Source organism: Mustelus asterias, chromosome 11, assembly GCF_964213995.1.
Source record: "Mustelus asterias chromosome 11, sMusAst1.hap1.1, whole genome shotgun sequence".
Classification (NCBI taxonomy): domain Eukaryota; kingdom Metazoa; phylum Chordata; class Chondrichthyes; order Carcharhiniformes; family Triakidae; genus Mustelus; species Mustelus asterias.
In genome coordinates this window covers 96,290,653-96,309,334 of record NC_135811.1, presented here as the reverse complement: position 1 = coordinate 96,309,334, position 18,682 = coordinate 96,290,653, and the positions used below count along the sequence as shown (strand labels likewise).

The 18,682-nt window shown below is 45.0% G+C and overlaps 1 protein-coding gene across 7 annotated transcripts in view; it reads right to left on the bottom strand.

The window, feature by feature from the left end:
* LOC144500698 (signal transducer and activator of transcription 5B-like) overlaps positions 1–18,682 on the bottom strand; it is a 152,233-nt gene that overhangs the window by 37,109 nt on the left and 96,442 nt on the right. For 6 of the 7 annotated variants that reach the window (XM_078224030.1, XM_078224028.1, XM_078224025.1 and 3 more), the window contains 2 exons: positions 17,759–17,862; positions 5,549–5,686 (listed from right to left, as the gene is read on the bottom strand). In XM_078224030.1, coding sequence (XP_078080156.1) covers positions 5,549–5,676 — 128 coding nt within the window. In that variant the 5' untranslated portion in view covers positions 5,677–5,686; positions 17,759–17,862. The remainder of the gene's footprint in view (positions 1–5,548; positions 5,687–17,758; positions 17,863–18,682) is intronic. The other variant, XM_078224032.1, reaches the window with a different exon arrangement.

Below are 18,682 nucleotides of genomic sequence, written 5' to 3'. Positions count from 1 at the left end.
CCCTCGCCCATGTGCGATTCATGGGGGCGGCCATCATGGTCCACGACGACTAGGAGCGACCAGCAGGGTCCTCAGCATCCACATCGGCAGCATGCAGTGACGCCCAGGGGCCAACGGTGGCGTCGATCTCTCTGGATCAGACCAGGCATTTCAGACTGGAACATTCTATGATGGAGGTAAAGGTTAGTGGCAGAACTGTAAATTGTCTGTTTGACAGTGGGAGCACCGAAAGTTTCATACACCCTGAAACTGCTAAAAGGTGTGGACTCCGGGTTCTCCCTGCCAAGCAGACCATTTCCATGGCATCACAGTCCCGGTCTGTACCGATCCAAGGACGATGTATGGTAACTCTTGAGGTACAGGGCACAGTCTACGAGCAATACAGGCTCCTTGTGTTACCTCACCTTTGCGCGCCAATTCTCCTCGGACTAAATTTTATGGTCCACATGAAGAGTGTGATCCTACAGTACGGTGGGCCACTCCCTTCACTGGCCGTAGGGAACCAGCCGCAGCCTCCAAATTGCCCAAAACGCCCCGCGTGCAATCTATCCACCCTGAAGATCACGACACCATCCCTTTTTAAAAATCTGGTACCTGGCTGCAAGCCCATCGCTACTAAAAGTAGGCGTTACAGCGCTGAGGACCGGATCTTTATTAGATCTGAGGTTCAGCGGCTCCTCAAGGAAGGGATCATACAGGCCAGTGCTAGTCCGTGGAGAGCGCAGGTCGTGGTAGTCAAAAGCGGGAACAAACCTCGGATGGTCATCGACTATAGTCAGACCATTAATAGATACACGCAGCTGGATGCGTATCCTCTCCCGCGCATTTCTGATATGGTCAATCAGATTGCGCAGTACCGAGTGTTTTCTACCATAGACCTTAAGTCCGCCTACCATCAACTCCCCATCCGCCCAGAGGACCGACAATATACGGCCTTTGAGGCGGATGGTCGTCTATACCAATTCCTCAGGGTTCCATTTGGTGTCACCAATGGGGTCTCGGTCTTCCAGCGTGCTATGGACCGAATGGTGGACCAGAACGGGTTGCGGGCTACCTTCCCGTACCTGGATAACGTCACCATCTGCGGCCATGACCAGCAGGACCATGACACGAATCTCCAACACTTTCTGCGCACTGCATCTCGCCTGAGTCTGACCTATAACAGGGAGAAGTGCGTATTCCGTACGCGTAAGTTAGCCATCCTCGGATACGTGGTGGAAAACGGGGTCATTGGCCCTGATCCAGACCGTATGCGACCACTCACTGAACTTCCCTTGCCCGCTAGCACGAAAGCACTCAGGAGATGCCTCGGGTTCTTTTCGTACTATGCACAGTGGGTCCCCAACTATGCGGACAAAGCTCGTCCGCTCATTAAGTCCACGACCTTCCCACTTACGCCGGAGGCCCAATTGGCCTTCAAGGTTTTGAAAAGCGACATTTCGAAAGCCACGATGCACGCGGTGGATGAATCCATCCCCTTCCAGGTGGAGAGTGATGCATCTGATTTCGCCCTAGCCGCCACACTAAACCAGGCAGGCAGGCCCGTCGCGTTTTTTTCCCGCACCCTTCAAGGCCCCGAAATTCGGCACTCAGCGGTGGAGAAGGAGGCTCAGGCCATTGTGGAGGCAGTCAGACACTGGCGCCATTACCTGGCAGGTAAGCGGTTCACCCTGATCACGGATCAACGATCCGTGGCGTTTATGTTTAGTAACACGCAGAGGGGCAAGATCAAGAACGATAAGATCTTGCGGTGGAGAATTGAGCTCTCCACCTATAATTACGATATTATGTATCGTCCAGGGAAGCTCAATGAGCCCTCGGATGCCCTCTCGCGCGGAACATGCGCCATCATGCAGGAGGACCGCTTGAAGGCTCTCCACAATGATCTGTGTCATCCTGGAGTCACCAGACTCTACCACTTCATAAAAGCCCGCAACCTACCCTACTCGGTGGAGGAGGTCAGGTCAGTTACTAGAAGTTGTCGGATTTGCGCAGAATGCAAACCACACTTTTATCGACCAGACCGGGCACATTTGGTCAAGGCCACTCGCCCTTTTGAGAGGCTGAGTGTAGATTTTAAGGGCCCCCTTCCCTCAACGGATCGGAATGTCTATTTTCTTAACATAATAGACGAATTTTCCCGGTTTCCGTTTGTTTTCCCCTGTGCGGACACGTCGACTGCCACCGTCATCAAGGCATTCAGTGAGCTTTTTATCCTGTTCGGGTACCCCTGCTATATTCATAGCGACAGGGGCTCGTCGTTCATGAGCAACGACTTGAGGCAATTCCTGCTCTCATTCGGGATTGCCTCTAGTAGAACCACGAGCTACAACCCTAGGGGTAACGGACAGGTGGAAAGGGAGAATGCTACAGTCTGGAAGGCTGTCCTACTGGCACTGAAATCCAAGGGCCTTCCAGTCTCCCGGTGGCAGGAGGTCCTTCCAAATGCGCTCCATTCTATCCGCTCCCTCCTGTGTACGGCAACCAATGCTACTCCCCACGAGAGGATGTTCTCATTCCCTCGGAAGTCGTCCTCGGGGACCTCATTGCCAGCCTGGTTGACGTACCCAGGACCTGTCCTTCTGCGGCGCCATGTGAGGGCTCGCAAGTCCGACCCCTTGGTCGAACCGGTCCAACTCCTCCACGCCAACCCTCAGTATGCCTATGTGGCATATCCTGACGGGCGAGAGGACACTGTCTCCATTAGAGACCTGGCGCCCGCAGGGGACGTAGCAACTCCTGTCGCTCCTATTCCCCCAGTCACAGATCCACTACTCCTCATTACTTCCCCAGACGTGGCGCGGTCAGCACCGGGACCAGTGCATAACACTTTTACTCCCATGTACAGCTTGCCTGAGACTCGGAGATCGGCGCCACCATCATCACCACCATCACCACCACCAAACGTTCCAGGATCCCCTGCACCATCGCCTCATCAGGGCCGGCCGGCCTGGGAGTCTTTGAGGGGACAGCCAGATGTTGCTTTGAGAGAGCCACCGCAAGCACCTGCTCCGGTTTCGCAACCGGTGTTGAGAAGATCGCAGCGTCGGTGTGGTCCTCCAGACCGTCTGGACTTGTGAATCCTGTTATTTTTTTTGTCATTGTCTGTTTTCATCCACCCCGCCACCTTTGGTTCCTAAAGGAGGGGTGAATGTGGTGAACCATCGTTGGTTCACCACTGGGGTTGTTATTGTGTTACTGTTGGGCTAGGGTGTTGTTGTTATGGGGGTTGTACTATGTTGTTGGGATAGGGTGTTTACCTGTCCTAAGTGTTATCATGGCACACTCCAGTGGGGTCCCGCCTCCGGTGGCAGGGTATAAGACCCCCTGCTCCGGCAGGACCCCTTCAGTCTGAACGGGTGAATTTGTGTTAGTAGTTTCATTGTTAATGTATTAAAACCTTCAGTACTAGAGCCTTGTTTCCGGGTGCTCATTGAGGTGCATCAGGGGGAGAGAGAGGGGGGGGGAGAGAGAGGGGGGGCGAGAGGGAGGGGGGGCGAGAGGGAGGGGGGGAGAGAGGGAGGGGGGGAGAGAGGGAGGGGGGGAGAGAGGGGGGGGGGTGAGAGAGAGAGGGGGGGGAGAGAGAGAGGGGGGGAGAGAGGGGGGGGGAGAGAGAGGGGGGGGGAGAGAGAGGGGGGGGAGAGAGAGGGGGGAGAGAGAGGGAGAGAGAGGGGAGAGAGAGGGGGGAGAGAGAGGGGAGAGAGAGGGGAGAGAGAGGGGGGGGAGAGAGAGGGGGGAGAGAGAGAGGGGGGGAGAGAGAGGGGGGGGAGAGAGAGGGGGGGGAGAGAGAGGGGGGGAGAGAGGGGGGGAGAGAGGGGGGAGAGAGAGGGGGGGAGAGAGAGGGGGGGAGAGAGAGGGGGAGAGAGAGGGAGAGAGAGAGAGGGAGAGAGAGGGGGAGAGGAGAGGGAGAGAGAGAGGGGGAGAGAGAGGGTGGGGGGGAGGGTGAGAGAGAGGGTGGGGAGGAGGGAGAGAGCGAGAGGGTGGGGGGGAGGGAGAGAGAGAGGGTGGGGGGAGGGAGAGAGAGAGGGTGGGGGGGAGGGAGAGAGAGAGGGTGGGGGGGAGGGAGAGAGAGAGGGTGGGGGGGAGGGAGAGAGAGAGGGTGGGGGGGAGGGAGAGAGAGAGGGTGGGGGGGAGGGAGAGAGAGAGGGTGGGGGGGAGGGAGAGAGAGAGGGTGGGGGGGAGGGAGAGAGAGAGGGTGGGGGGGAGGGAGAGAGAGAGGGTGGGGGGAGGGAGAGAGAGAGGGTGGGGGGGAGGGAGAGAGAGAGGGTGGGGGGGAGGGAGAGAGAGAGGGTGGGGGGGAGGGAGAGAGAGAGGGTGGGGGGGAGGGAGAGAGAGAGGGTGGGGGGGGAGGGAGAGAGAGAGGGTGGGGGGGAGGAGAGAGAGAGGGTGGGGGGGAGGGAGGGAGAGAGGGTGAGAGAGAGAGAGAGAAGAGAGAGGGGGGGAGGAGAGAGATACACTTGTCAGAACCAGGCTTGTTGTTCCCTGTTAGTTTAGCTCTTCCCCTCTCCGACTCTGTCAATCAACCTAATCAATACCCTACTCTGAAATCCCAAATGAAAAACCTAAGTAAGCACAAATACATTAACTCTCTAGACAAACAGACCATGAGCTAAAAGCAATCAGTATCCTGCATTCTCAACATTTGAGCTGACAGTTGTCCAGACAAATTGGCATTGTGCAAAACAGAGCTGACATTGAAACATACCTCTTACACGAAACATGATAAAAATGCATTTCTTAAAGGCACGGTATCATCACACAGAAAGACCCTGGCTTTATATCTCATCTGCTGCAAAATGGCAGCTCTGACAGTGGTCAGGGGGCTTCAATTCAGTGTTTGCTTACACAAGAGACTGGTACTGCTTTTGACAATATTACCTAACTATCACCTTCACACATCAGGAACTACCAGGTGCTCAGTTAAATGACAGCAGTCAGCCAGCAGCCAATTCTGATCACTGCTGCCTCCTGATCAGCACGTCAAATTGGAGAATTGTTCAAGAGTGATGTCCACTGAGGGTAGCTACATGCTACCAGAAATCAACTATTGCTGAGCAATCTATTTCTCCAGAAAGTTTTGCTCTTTATTTCCACCTTACTATGAGATCATGACTGATCTGCATGTCATTTCCCATTATCCATGTTTTCTTCATAAACTTATGTAATAAAAACATCGTGACCTCAGAGATTTTCTAGTTTAATCAAGAAATACCAAAGAATTGCAAGATAGGTTTATTGAATAAAGGACAAGGCCATTACTGAAATGTATATATTCAAGTGTATTATGGTCACTTTGTTGCGACTGTCAACATTTTGATGCGAGAGATTACGGACCACATTTTTATTCAAATATAGGTCTGGTTTTGTCTTAAGCAAACAACAGAAAAGTAAAACAGCATTGTGGCTCGTAAGAGTACTCTCTACTGTGGTTAAGTTTGAAATTGTCAAGCAAGTCACTGACAACACAACCATATGCTCTAATACTGACTAGATATCAATAGCCATTTGGAGCATATGGCTTCAACAGGGTTATCTAAATTCCACATACCATGCCTGGCTTTCGATCCACTGTGACAAGTAATGCCGAACTTCAATTGGAAAATGTTGGCCATACAAGGACTGCATTTGACGCAGAGCTTCGCCCTGAAGCTGCTGGGCCTGAATCCATACTGACATGGTCTAAGATCTGAAAGACACGTTAAATTCACTAAACAAGTCACAATCAATCATAAAACTACCAATTCAATGAAGTGAATATCTATTTGCAAAAATCACATTTAAAGAAAAACCCCAAAACACAGCATTGTGTAGCATCCTCCCAGTAACTGGCTTCTATCTAACTTCAAAATCTACTGATGTAGACCAGGCCTTCACAATGAATATGTAAGCAAATTGTCTTAGGAGGAACAGGGTAGTTTAATTGCAGCACTAAATTTTAGATAAGTCCCATAATTTTGCACTGGACAGCAGACTACCCGTGTACAATATTGTAGATCATCTCCCAAAATCAATTAGGGTCAAAGTTTTAGTTCTCGGTAAAATAAAGCTCTATTCAGCCAATACACATAAGCTAAATTTCAAAAGCTGATTAACTAATTGATTGGTTCAAAGATCAGGCAATTTAGAATTCATGCACATGCTATTCAGAGTTTCAAAGTTGGGTGAATTTGTATGTTTACAGGAGATCAGGGACAATAATAAAGTTGAACAAGCTTTCTCAATTTAGAAAACTACTGCATTTCTGTACACAATAAAAACATTCTTAGGCTTATGATTTTGTACAACATATGAAACACTATGGTGATATGTAACATTGTCAAACAATGAATAAAATTTCCCCTACACCAATGTCATATCTTGATTATTCACAATCATCATTATGGTCCATAATGGGCTTGTCCAATAAACGGCCCACGGACCACTACCCAGCCTGACAGACTTTTCTATCCGGCCCACGGACCCAGATGTTGGTAAGCGAATTAGAAGATTCTTCAAAGAACTGCTCCTCTAATCGCAGGCTATTTCTCGGATCACTAGTGAGCCAATCAGCAGATGATGTGGGAGAGCCTGGGATCTGAAAATATAGCAGCAGTGAGCCTGCTGGGAAGGGAGGGAGGTTTTCAGGGTGAGGTGAAGAGTCAATGTGGCTGTCAAGCAGGTTTGGCATGGTTGTAAGGCAAGAGGAGGGAGACTGGATGTTGTGGAGTTGGTGGGGGCGGGCGGGGGGGGGGGGGGGGGGGGGGGGGGGGAATGCACAATCAAACGAGCTGCTTTGCCCTAGATGGTGTGGAGCTTCTTCAGTGTTGTTGGAGCTGCACTCATCCAAGCAAGTGGAGTATCCCAGCACACTCCTGGCTTGTGCCTAATAGGTGGTGGACAGGCTTTGAGGAGTCAGGAGGTGAGTTACTCACCACAGGATTCCTAGCCTTTGACCTCCTCTTGTAGCCACAATATTTATATTGGGGTTCCAATGCAATTTCTGCTTAATGATAACCCTCCCATGATGTTGCTAGTGGGGGATTCAGCGATGGCAATGCCACTGAGTGTCAAACAGTGATGGTTAGATTCTCTCTTACTTGGCACTTGCACAGTTCAAATGTTTCTGACCACTTGTCAGCCTAAACCTGGATATTGTCCAGGTCATGCGGATTTTGGACATGAACTGCTTCTGCACTACAATTTATATTCTGCAGTTCATCATTTTAATTGGTCAAAATTCAGATCACAAATCATTCAATGAGTGGCAATTACTTTCTCAGCCCATACAGCTTTGAAATTATGATCTCTTTTAAAAAACGCCCCAAACTTGCTGAGAACTCAAGAATTCACAGCAATTGAAACTGTAAAAGATATGCAAAAATGAAGTAACAAAACCACGAGAATGACAACAACAAAATAATTTGACCATAGCAATTCTGTCCAGGGTGAACACTTACAACTGGGTGGGAGGTGCACAAAATGGCTGGAGGCGGAGGAGCAGTGGGGGATGAAAACTATGTTGCTTTACTCTCAGCTGTAGTTTCGTGTTGTGACTTGATGAATTAATGCAAGCATGGTTTTTAAACGAACGTTGATTTAGAATTTTATCATAAAACCAGCTGCCAGAGCGACAAACGAAGAGCCTCACTTTAGTGCTCAGTATCCAACTTTCAACACAACCAGCTTCCAGAACAGATTCCAAACCAGAAAGCTATTTCTGCCCTTTTCAGCTGATTGCATTGCTTTGCAGAAAAAAATGCAGCCTTTAAACATCCAAGTTTCCTCACTGCCTTTATGGTAACTAAACTGCAAGGAAACAGGAACAGAAAGAGCAGCAAAAACAAAATACAACCAAAAAGCAGATACAAGGAATCACCACCAGATCTATTTATAGCGACATCTTTAAAAGACTTGTGTCCAGTGCCAGCTTATTATATTCACCACACTTAATACTTCTGATTCATGTTATATTCACACCTAGTTCAATAAAAAATTACATGCAAGTGGTTAAAAACGTAGTGTTGAGTGAATAAGCAAACCGGAAAAAAATCTTGGAACAATAGTGGTGGCCATTAACAGCAACCAGTGGTAAAGAGAAAAGGAACTTATTAAACCACTAAATTCCGACAAAATTTGATCAGCTACTGTCATTGTTAATCACAAAGCGGAGGCACTATATTGGCTGCAAGTTTTTATAACTTAAGGCATAGAATTGCAGACTTACCAAGAAGATTCTTGCATATAATTGGAGCGGCATGTTTTGTATTTTAGTCTCACTATGTTTTATCTAAGGAGCAGACTACAATGTCCATAAAGGCACTTTCATCAAACAAGGGCAAGAAGATCAAGCCAGGGAGAGGAGCATGCTCCAGCAAGCAAAGCGCAGAAGAAATTGTATTTAAATGAATTTCATACCGTCAGGGTATGAAAAGACCCCAATCAAGTAAGTACTTTTGAATTGTATGGTGGGACCTTCTGTCCTCTCTCAAGGCAAGTTGGGGGTGCAAAGGCATCCAATTGGGCCATAGGATGGTGGGTGAGCAGGCTGCCATCCCACTTCCACCTTAAATAAGATCTGGAGGTGGGTGGGGGAGGCCTGTGGTTGACCTTCCTGCCCACTGCCAACAGAGGTCAATTAATGACCATTTGAGGGCCTGATTCCTTCATTGCTTGGATTAGCTCAGCTGTGGGTTAGCCTGTTGCCATGCAGCATGCACAATAAACAAACTTGTGCTGGTTGCATGTCATCTCCCTGCAGGGGTTGGGCATGCTGTAACATGTTAGGCACAGTTTTATGTCTTCTATTAAGGTGTTCATAGTCACAGGTCATTCAAAAGTAACTTTGTTGACTGCTAGAAACAAAGGTACAGTGAAAGATCCAGCCAAGGGGCCATCTCCATGCATGTCTCTACACAGTTTTATTCAACATTACATTGACCCCCCAGGTGGGAGCCATGCGTTCTTTTATACCACTGTGTGGGCGGTAGTTTACTTGCTCCCACATTAGCCTTACATGTGCCAGAACCTTGTCTATCAGGTCTACCAAACAAAGCAGTGTGTTAACTTATTCAGTCTTTTAATCCAGACCTGAAGTAATCATGTATCCAAGGAACTTCTTTCTCAAGAGTCCCAAAATTTGAGATTGATCTGGGCTTTGGATAAGTCCAGATGAATTCAAATTGTTCCGTGCTTAAAGCTTTTAAATTGCAAATTCAGCCTTGAAGATGCTACCATATGCTTCTTCACAAAGGGTTTCCCCATGCTTGCCAGTCTTGGCGGGCTCCTGCAGTAATGGCGTTTGTGATCTCAGCATTGGAATACTTTTAACAATGGCTGCCTGGATCAGCTGGTTCGAGTCTTCAGCGCAATGCTCTCGAGTCTTGGCTGCATCAACTCCCAGCTGGATTTTTTAAGTGTACCTTTAAGAAAGTTTTTTATAAAAATCATGCAGCTTAGAGCTTCAGCGATGTCATTGGGGGGTGGAGCTAAGCCATGGCAGTCAGGTGATAGGACTTTCAGTTTCATTTGTAGCAGTCAGGTGATAGAGGTGTTTCCCTTTGGGCTTTCAGTTTCGTTTTGGGGAGTGTGTTGGAAGCAGTTTAGCAACAAGCTCAGAAGCAGTCTCTCTCTCCCTGTTCTTCTCTGTGTTTGGTTCTGAAACTATAATCAGTTAGCTGAAGGAGAGGCTTATTGCCATCCTGCCTTAAAGAAGCTCTGTTTTGGGAAACAGATTTGACTACAACCTCATCCGAGTTTCTTCACAAGGGATTTTCAGCATTCAACCCAGGAGGCTGGATTCCTGTAACAAGTGGGCATTAACCTAGTTGTATTGTGCTGACTTGGAGGGTGTGTTGGATGTTGGCTTTGGTTGGAACACATTAAAGATATTCCTCAAGAGTTATACATTATCGTGGCTGTTGTGTTTCTTGTTTGTAATTGTTAAACGTTCTAGCTAAACCTCTTACTATACATGTTAACAATACACTTAATTAAACTTTGTTTTTGATAAAAGCTCCTCGTGAGTCAATTGAATCATGAAACCTCATGCTCATCCTAGCCAAATTCAACGTAAAATGTTACAGGTCAGGTGAGCTTCATAGAACACCTTGAAATGTCCAACCTGACTTGTAACAATGCTCAGTCATAATTAATTTTTGATAATTTATTTTCTTTGTTTGGAGTGAGTTCGGGAATCGGTTTCTCAGGCAACAACTTAAATGATAATTGCAGTATTTAACTTTTTCCAGGGCTTGTGCTGTTCAAGAATTTAAAATTTTCAGAACACCCTGCTTGGTCTGCAGACTCTGGGTATTGAAGCTGGACTTCCATAGAATTCAATCGAGTCTTCTGCTGCAGTGAGAAATTGAATTTCTGCCTTCAGCTGCCAAACCTATGCTTGGGGCTTTAGGCTCGTCATTTTCCATTGGGTCTTTCCTTGAGCTTTCCTTCAGGTCAGAACACTTCTTCGATTTTTCCAGGATTTTAATTTTCTTCTGTGGGGTGTTGATTTGTTCCCACCATGACTTACCTTTGGCCGTGATCAGAGTCTTCCACAGCCTGTTGTTCCAGCAGCAGTCGACGTCTGTGACACTACTGAGCAAAAAGGTTGCTAGTCTCGATCCTGGGGAAATGCCCTTTGCTGGCCTTGCAACTGCCTCGTTGGCTGGCCTTACCCAAAGGTCTCACATCAGCTGTCCAACCAGCAGGCGAAGTCCCTATTGCCTCCACAAGATTCCACCCAAAGTTACCATTACAATTTAGGAAAGCACAGCAGCCAACTTTAATACCACAAGGTTCAACAAGCAACAAAGAGATATTGCAAGAATGCAGCTTTTGAATGGAATTTGGAGGATCAGGCTTTGGAAGAATCATCACCAATGTCATGGGTTACATCATCAATATGGAGATAGTTTGCACTGAGGCTTAGAGAAGGGATGCCCAAAATCCATGCTGGCCACAAACTTTGACAGAATGGAGGAAATAGGAGTAGCCCATTTGGCTCCTTGAGTCTGCTCCACCATTCTTCTCATGTGGGGGCGGTGGCCCGCCTCCCACTCGGGGGCGGGGCGTGGCTGATAAGATCAATGCATGATCTGGTGACTCTGCCACATGCGATACAGGTGATGCTTGCAGGGCAGGTAGATGAGCTGTTTGGACACTTTCAAGTTCTCTCTCAACCACAATTTTGCCTCAGAAACTTTGCCGGTAACACGCAATTTGTTTGGTGCTTTCCCAAATAAACCTCCTTTTTGGTCAGTCACAAGACAGGGCCTCCCTAAATCAGCAGGGATATCTAAATTCTTCAGGGATGTTTAGAGGACAGTCCTAAAATGTTTCCCTTGTCTTCTGGGAGTCTCCTGCCACTAATAAGTTCCAAATAGAGAAGTTGTTACAGGAGTCTTAAAAATTTTTTAGTGTCACAAGTAGGCTTATATTAACACTGCAATGAAGTTACTGTGAAAATTCCCTAGTCGCCACACTCCAGCGCCTGTTCGGTTACACCAAGGGGTGCATGACCAATGCACCCAACCAGCACATCTTTCGCACTGTGGGAGGAAACCCACACAGTGTCAGACACCCTGCCAGGGTAGCTGATTTGGGGTAATTAGTATTACGGGTATAGTTACCTGTTGCTTTCTCCATGGCCAATTAAAGTTGACTTGCCAACTAATAGCACCCCCTTTCTCCTGTGATATAAATTGTTGAGATTGTTTAAAATTTGGCATTCTTGCATTTGTCTAATTTGCATTTGACCTGATGAGTGCAAGCTTCAGTAACATGTCTCTCTTTTCAGCAACATTAACGATTCTTCATTTAAAATGGTACAGGTGCTAATTGAGGTCATGAAAACCTGCCTCATTTGGTAACACTACTTCATCAACAATAACGCAAAACACCACAAGTTCAGACAGCCACAAAGATGCGTCAGATTGATAAAGTCAGAGAAAGTAGCTCCTAGAATGTAATTCACACCCGTGTATAGTTCCTGTAAACTGTTTCATAAGCAGTTATCAATTTTAAAATTGAGTCAACAAAATAATCATTACACAACATGACCAGAAACACATTCACACCATTCATAGACCTGCAATTTGCATGGAAGAGGGGAAAGGACTAAGTAGGTAACGGTTTTAGTGTCTCTACGGAGGTCCAGTGTGCAGAATGGCATAGTGCTAGTCGCTTAAATGCCAGAAAGTAGTTGCTAGTTTTTCTGTCTGGTGTTCCTTAAGCATGAATGCAACAGTTTAAAACTGGCATTTCAAACTCATGACACTGATACTGGAGTGCAGTGTTGTCAACAATGGGTGAAAAATTTGAAATGCTTTTTTCAGCCACATTATACCATGTGGTCTACTCAGAAAATGAGAACTTTTTACATTTCATAATCAAATTGAAGTCCTGAGGTAGTTAAAATAAAGTTTATTGATGCTGTTAATGAATTTACCATTGTTCTTTCCCCTATGAATTTATTTGCAGATATGTTTTCCTATATGCAAACATGTGCAGATGTACAGAGATAAGTAAATCAAATAAACACTGCAGCCTTCATACTGAATTTTCACAATTTTAATGTGTATACAAAGCTTTGTTTCTCACAAAGCTCTTCTCTTCCCAAACTTTCAATTCATGATTTTTTTCCCTCTACTGATAGTGATGCTTTCTCACTGTGTTACATTAATGCTGCAATCATATTATGAATGCCCAAAACATCATATTTTCTCTTTTCTGTATTTCGAATGCATCTTCTGCCTCATTAAACCTGGCTTAAAGATTTTTTTCTTAATCAACCTTGCAAATATATTGGTGACACTTGTTCAGGCAGAAACTTTGAACTGGGATGTTAGCTATCCCAGCATCACCCTTCATAAAATTAATTTTGATTTGATTTCTCACATGTATTAGTATACAGTGAAAAGTATTATTTCTTGCACACGATACAGACAAAGCATACCGTACCTGGAGGAGGAAACAAAAGGGTGCAGAATGTAGTGTTATAGTCATAGCTAGGGTGTAAAGATCAACTTAATATGAGGTAGGTCCATTCAAAAGTCTGATGGCAGCAGGGAAGAAGAAATTGAATTAAAGCATTGTTAAAATAGAATTTTAAAAGCATAGAACAAGAGTAAAAGATAGAATTAGAGGATATGCTGGGCACAGCTTTCAAGAAGTCACCATGCTCCAGCACCATCTTTCGTTATAAAATTTGTGTTTGCATGGCATCTTTAATACAGTAAAAAATGACCCAAGGCACTTCACAGGAACATTGAGAAAACTGGACACCAAGACACATGATAACATCTGGACAGGTGACCAAAAGATTGATCAAGGAGGTAGTTTGTACAGAGCAACTTGAAAGAACAATGAGAGTGAGATAGGGAGATTTATGAAGAGAGTTGCAGAGTCCAGACCCGGGCAGCAGAAGACACAGCTGCCGATGGCAGAGAAAAGTACAATTAGAGGAGAATAGGAGATCTTGGAAAGTTGTATGGTAGGTGGTGGTTCGGGATACCAAAGGACAAAATCATGAATGGATTTGAACACAAGGATGAGAGGGGTGGCCAGAGCTGAAGCAAATGTAAGCACAGAGATAATCAGTGAGGTTATAATACCTATAGCTGAGCTTTTGATAGGCTCAAGTGGCAGATGAGGCTGGCCAGGAGAGCACTGGAATAATGAAGTCTGGAGGTAAGAAAGACATGGTTAAGTCTTCAGCATCAGATAGGCAAAGATAAGGTGGAGATACGTGATGTTACTGAGGTGGAAGTAAGTGGTCTTTGGTGATGGAGAGGATTTGTAGACAAGAGCTCAACTAAAGGTCAAACAGGTTGCAAAGAGTCTGTTTCAGCTTCAGTGTAAGAAGTTTAACAACACCAGGTTAAAGTCCAACAGGTTTATTTGGTAGCAAAAGCCACACAAGCTTTCGAGGCTCTGAGCCCCTTCTTCAGGTGAGTGGGAATTCTGTTCACAAACAGAACTTATAAGACACAGACTCAATTTACATGAATAATGGTTGGAATGCGAATACTTACAACTAATCCAGTCTTTAAGAAACAAAACAATGGGAGTGGAGAGAGCATCAAGACAGGCTAAAAGATGTGTATTGTCTCCAGACAAGACAGCCAGTGAAACTCTGCAGGTCCACGCAACTGTGGGAGTTACAAATAGTGTGACATAAATTCTGATTCTAGGATCGCATGATAAAGACTCAGGAGGAAAAAAGCAGAAATATTTATGTGAAATAGTGTGACATAAACCCAATATCCCGGTTGAGGCCGTCCTTGTGTGTGCGGAACCTGGCTATCAGTTTCTGCTCCGCGACTCTGCGCTGTCGCTGCGACACACGACAGCGCAGAGTCGCGGAGCAGAAACTGATAGCCAGGTTCCGCACACACAAGGACGGCCTCAACCGGGATATTGGGTTTATGTCACACTATTTCACATAAATATTTCTGCTTTTTTCCTCCTGAGTCTTTATCATGCGATCCTAGAATCAGAATTTATGTCACACTATTTGTAACTCCCACAGTTGCGTGGACCTGCAGAGTTTCACTGGCTGTCTTGTCTGGAGACAATACACATCTTTTAGCCTGTCTTGATGCTCTCTCCACTCCCATTGTTTTGTTTCTTAAAGACTGGATTAGTTGTAAGTATTCGCATTCCAACCATTATTCATGTAAATTGAGTCTGTGTCTTATAAGTTCTGTTTGTGAACAGAATTCCCACTCACCTGAAGAAGGGGCTCAGAGCCTCGAAAGCTTGTGTGGCTTTTGCTACCAAATAAACCTGTTGGACTTTAACCTGGTGTTGTTAAACTTCTTACTGTGTTTACCCCAGTCCAACGCCGGCATCTCCACATCAGCTTCAGTGGCCAGGAATAGGGATTTAGTGGTTGACTCAGAAATTGAATTTATTGCTGTTAACCTCAATATTGCTCTTTTCGTAAAATCCAGGGCAATGTTTTGTTCTTCCCAGTGTTCAGTTAGTTGTCAATGAGTCTGACAGCAAGCATTTGGCCTTGAAGTTGAGATAAGTGGCAGAGACAGAGTTATAAAGAACTGTATAAATGCAAGTTAATTTCTGTTTTCACCATGCTGACTTGGATCAACCAACTCATCACAGGCGGAAATTCAAACCCAAGGCTTTCCTGATTAAGGTAATTCTTTTCCCACTGAGGCTTCCAGCCAAAGACACTAACTAACCTTATAATATTTCAGAGCAGTTTATTTCCTGCCAAGTCAGCGAGTTTGGCCATTACTGCTGTCCTTCAAGAACAGAGTAAAATCTGTTTGACAAACTCCACTCATCCACATTTATTAAAAAAGATTTGCACTTGTATAATACTTTAGATAAATCAGACATCTCAAAGCACTTTTACAGCAAATTAAGTACTTTCAAAGTAGTCACATTTGTAATGTAGGAAACACAACAGCCAATTTGCACACAGCAAACTCCCGCAAACAGTAATATGATACTGACCAGATAATCATTTTTGGTCATGCTGATTGAGGACACTGGACTAACTCCCCTCCACTCATACTCCCACCAGCTGTCGTGTTGTCAGTAAATCATTGATGTCTCGTGTGAAACCTGTAACCGATTCCTTGGAGAAAGCCACTAGTCACCACCTGCCACTTTGAAAACGACCAATTTATTCCTACTCTCGGTTTCCCATCTGCTAACCAATTCACAATCCATGCCTCTACTTTCTCAGAAGACTAAATAAATTTGGCATGTCAGCTACCACTCTCACCAACTTTTACAGATGCATCATAGAAAGCATTCTTTCTGGTTGTATCACAGCTTGGTATGGCACCTGCTCTGCCCAACACTGCAAGAAACTACAAAAGGTCATGCATGTAGCCCAATCCATCACGCAAACCAGTCTCCGACCCATTGACTCGGTCTACACTTCCCGCTGCCTCGGGAAAGCAGCCAGCATAATTAACGACCCCACGCACCCTGGATATTTTCTCCTCCAACTTCTTCCATCGAGAAAAAGATACAAAAGTCTGAGGTCATATTCCAACCGACTCAAAAACAGCTTCTTCCCTGCTGCCATCAGACTTTTGAATGGACCTCCTCGTACTAGGTTGATCTTTCTCTACACCCTAGCTATGACAGCAACACTACATTCTGCACTCTCTCCTTTCCTTCTCTATGAACAGTATGCGTTGCCTGTAAAGCACACACACGAAACAATATTTTTCACTGTATATTGTCATGTGACAATAATAAATCAAATCAATATATTACCCCCATCTGGGATTTTATCAGAAGTTTTCTGAAAATTTAAATATACCATATCCACTGGTTCACCTATATCTATTCCACTAGTTATGTACATAAAAATATAAGACTTGGGAACAGGAGTCGTCCATCTGGCCCCTCGAGCCTGCTTTGCCATTCAATAAGATAGTGGTTGAATTTTTTGTGGACTCAGTTCCACTTACCCACCCACTCACCATAATGCTTAATTCCTTTACTGTTCAAAAATCTATCTATCTTTGCCTTACAAACATGCAACAAGGTAGCTTCACCTGGCAGGGAATTCCACAGATTCACAAGCCTTTGGGTAACTCAGTCCTAAATCTGCTCCCCTTTATTGTGAGGCTATGGCCTCCAGTTCTAGTTTCACCCACCAGTGGAAACAACCTCTCTGCTTCTATCTTATTGATCCCCTTCATAATTTCTATATGTTTCTACAAGATCCCTCCTCATTCTTCTAAATCTTTGAAAAACTCCAGTAGGTGTGTCAAACATGATGTTCCTTTCATAAATCCATGTTAACTCTGTCTAATCCTGCTGATATTTTCTAACTGTCATGATATCAAATTCTCTACAATACTCGCGCATATTCCCTACCACTTATGTTAGGCTAATTGGTCTGCAAGTCCCTGTTTTCTCCCTCCCACCTTTTTTAAATAATGGGGTTTCTACTTGCCATCTTCCAATCTGCTGGGGCTATCCTGAGTCTCTTAGCACTTCTGGGAAGTTATTTATGAGTTTCTCCGTGAAGTCAGAACTAAAGTAGGTGATCAATTGCTCTGCCATTTCCTTGTTCTTTCTTATAAATTCTGTTTCCGACTGTAAGGGACCCACATTTGTCTTCACTAATCTTTTTCTTCTTATATACTTACAGGAGCTTATAGTCCACTTATATATCACTCGCAAGTTTACTCTCATACTCTATTTCTCCCCTTTTAAATCAACCTCTAAGTCCTCATTTGCTGTATTCTGAACTGCTTCCAATCCTCAGGCTTGCTACTTTTTCAAGCAACTTTATATGTCTCAAGAGAGAGTGTCTATTACTCCTCTTTAGATCTAATACTATCCTTATCTAATACTAGCCTTAGTTTCTTTTGTAAGTCATGGTTGAGCTGCTTTTCCTGTCCTCTGAAATGGCCCAGCAAGCCACACAGTTACAGAGCAATTAAGGATAGGCAACAAATGCTGGTCTTGCCAGCCACACCCACATTCCATTGAAATAATAAACTAAATATAAACCTGACTCAAATACCGGCAGAGAGCCGAAAGCAGAACTTCTAATGGTCAGAAAATCAGGAACAGGACCTCAACAATATTTTGTAATTAGTTGCCCCTTATTGTATAGTATTTAATTTAAATCACATCTTTGTGGAACTTAAATTTTAATTGAGCATCAAACTCAAATTTTGATTAAATTACTTTAGAACAAGATTTTGAGTTGGTATTCAAATACATGGCATTTGATGTTAGTTCACAGTGTGTAATATGTTATAACTCGATCTGAAACACTTACCTCGGTCTTGATTTTATCTCACCAAGCAGCTTCTTCTTTGCCACCAAACACTGCTACATTGGATTAATACGTCAATCAGTGTCACTTCCTGATTGAATTGTGTTCTACATACACAGAAAAGAAACAGCTTAGATTTACATTGCACCTTGCATATCAGGACATCCCAAAATATTCCACAACTAATTAAACCTCTGGATAATGGTCACTGTTGAAATATAAAGAAATATAACGGACTAGCAACTGCTAACAAATATCTGAGGTAAATTACTTCTTTTGTCTTAGTGATACCGAGATCAATGGTCTCTCTTTTCTTGTTACACATGACCTGTTCAATTTTTTTGCACAGCCACATATGTGCTTAAATTATGTGCTTTTAAACTTCAAGTGGCCAATTTGCTTTCAGTATCCATGGGAACTTCTGGATCTTTGTATCATGAAATTTGTTGTGTCAAGTCAAGCCCAAGACTGAGATGCGATGCCTTATATTGTCAGCTTGGATCTTGTCTGAATTGGATTCAATCTGACATTGAATTTGGTTTCTGGAGCAAGCAAGAAATGAATCATATCACAGAATCCCTACAGTGCAGGAGGCCATTTGGTCCAACGAGACTGCACCGATAACAATCGCACCAAGTAACTATCCCTGTAACCCCACATATTTACCTTGCTAGTCGCCGTGACGCTAAGGGGCAATTTAGCATGGCCAATTCATCTAACCCACGCATCTTTGGAATTGGGGAGGAAACTGGAGCACCCGGAGGAAAACCACGCAGACACAGGCAGAACATGTAAACTCCATACAAACAGACAGTCACCCGAGGCCGGAATTGAACCCGGGTCCCTGGCGGTGTGAGGCAGCAGTGCTTGCCACCGTGCCACCCAATGGAGTTGGGTTTGCCTGGTCCACCCTGAGCATTGGCTTTG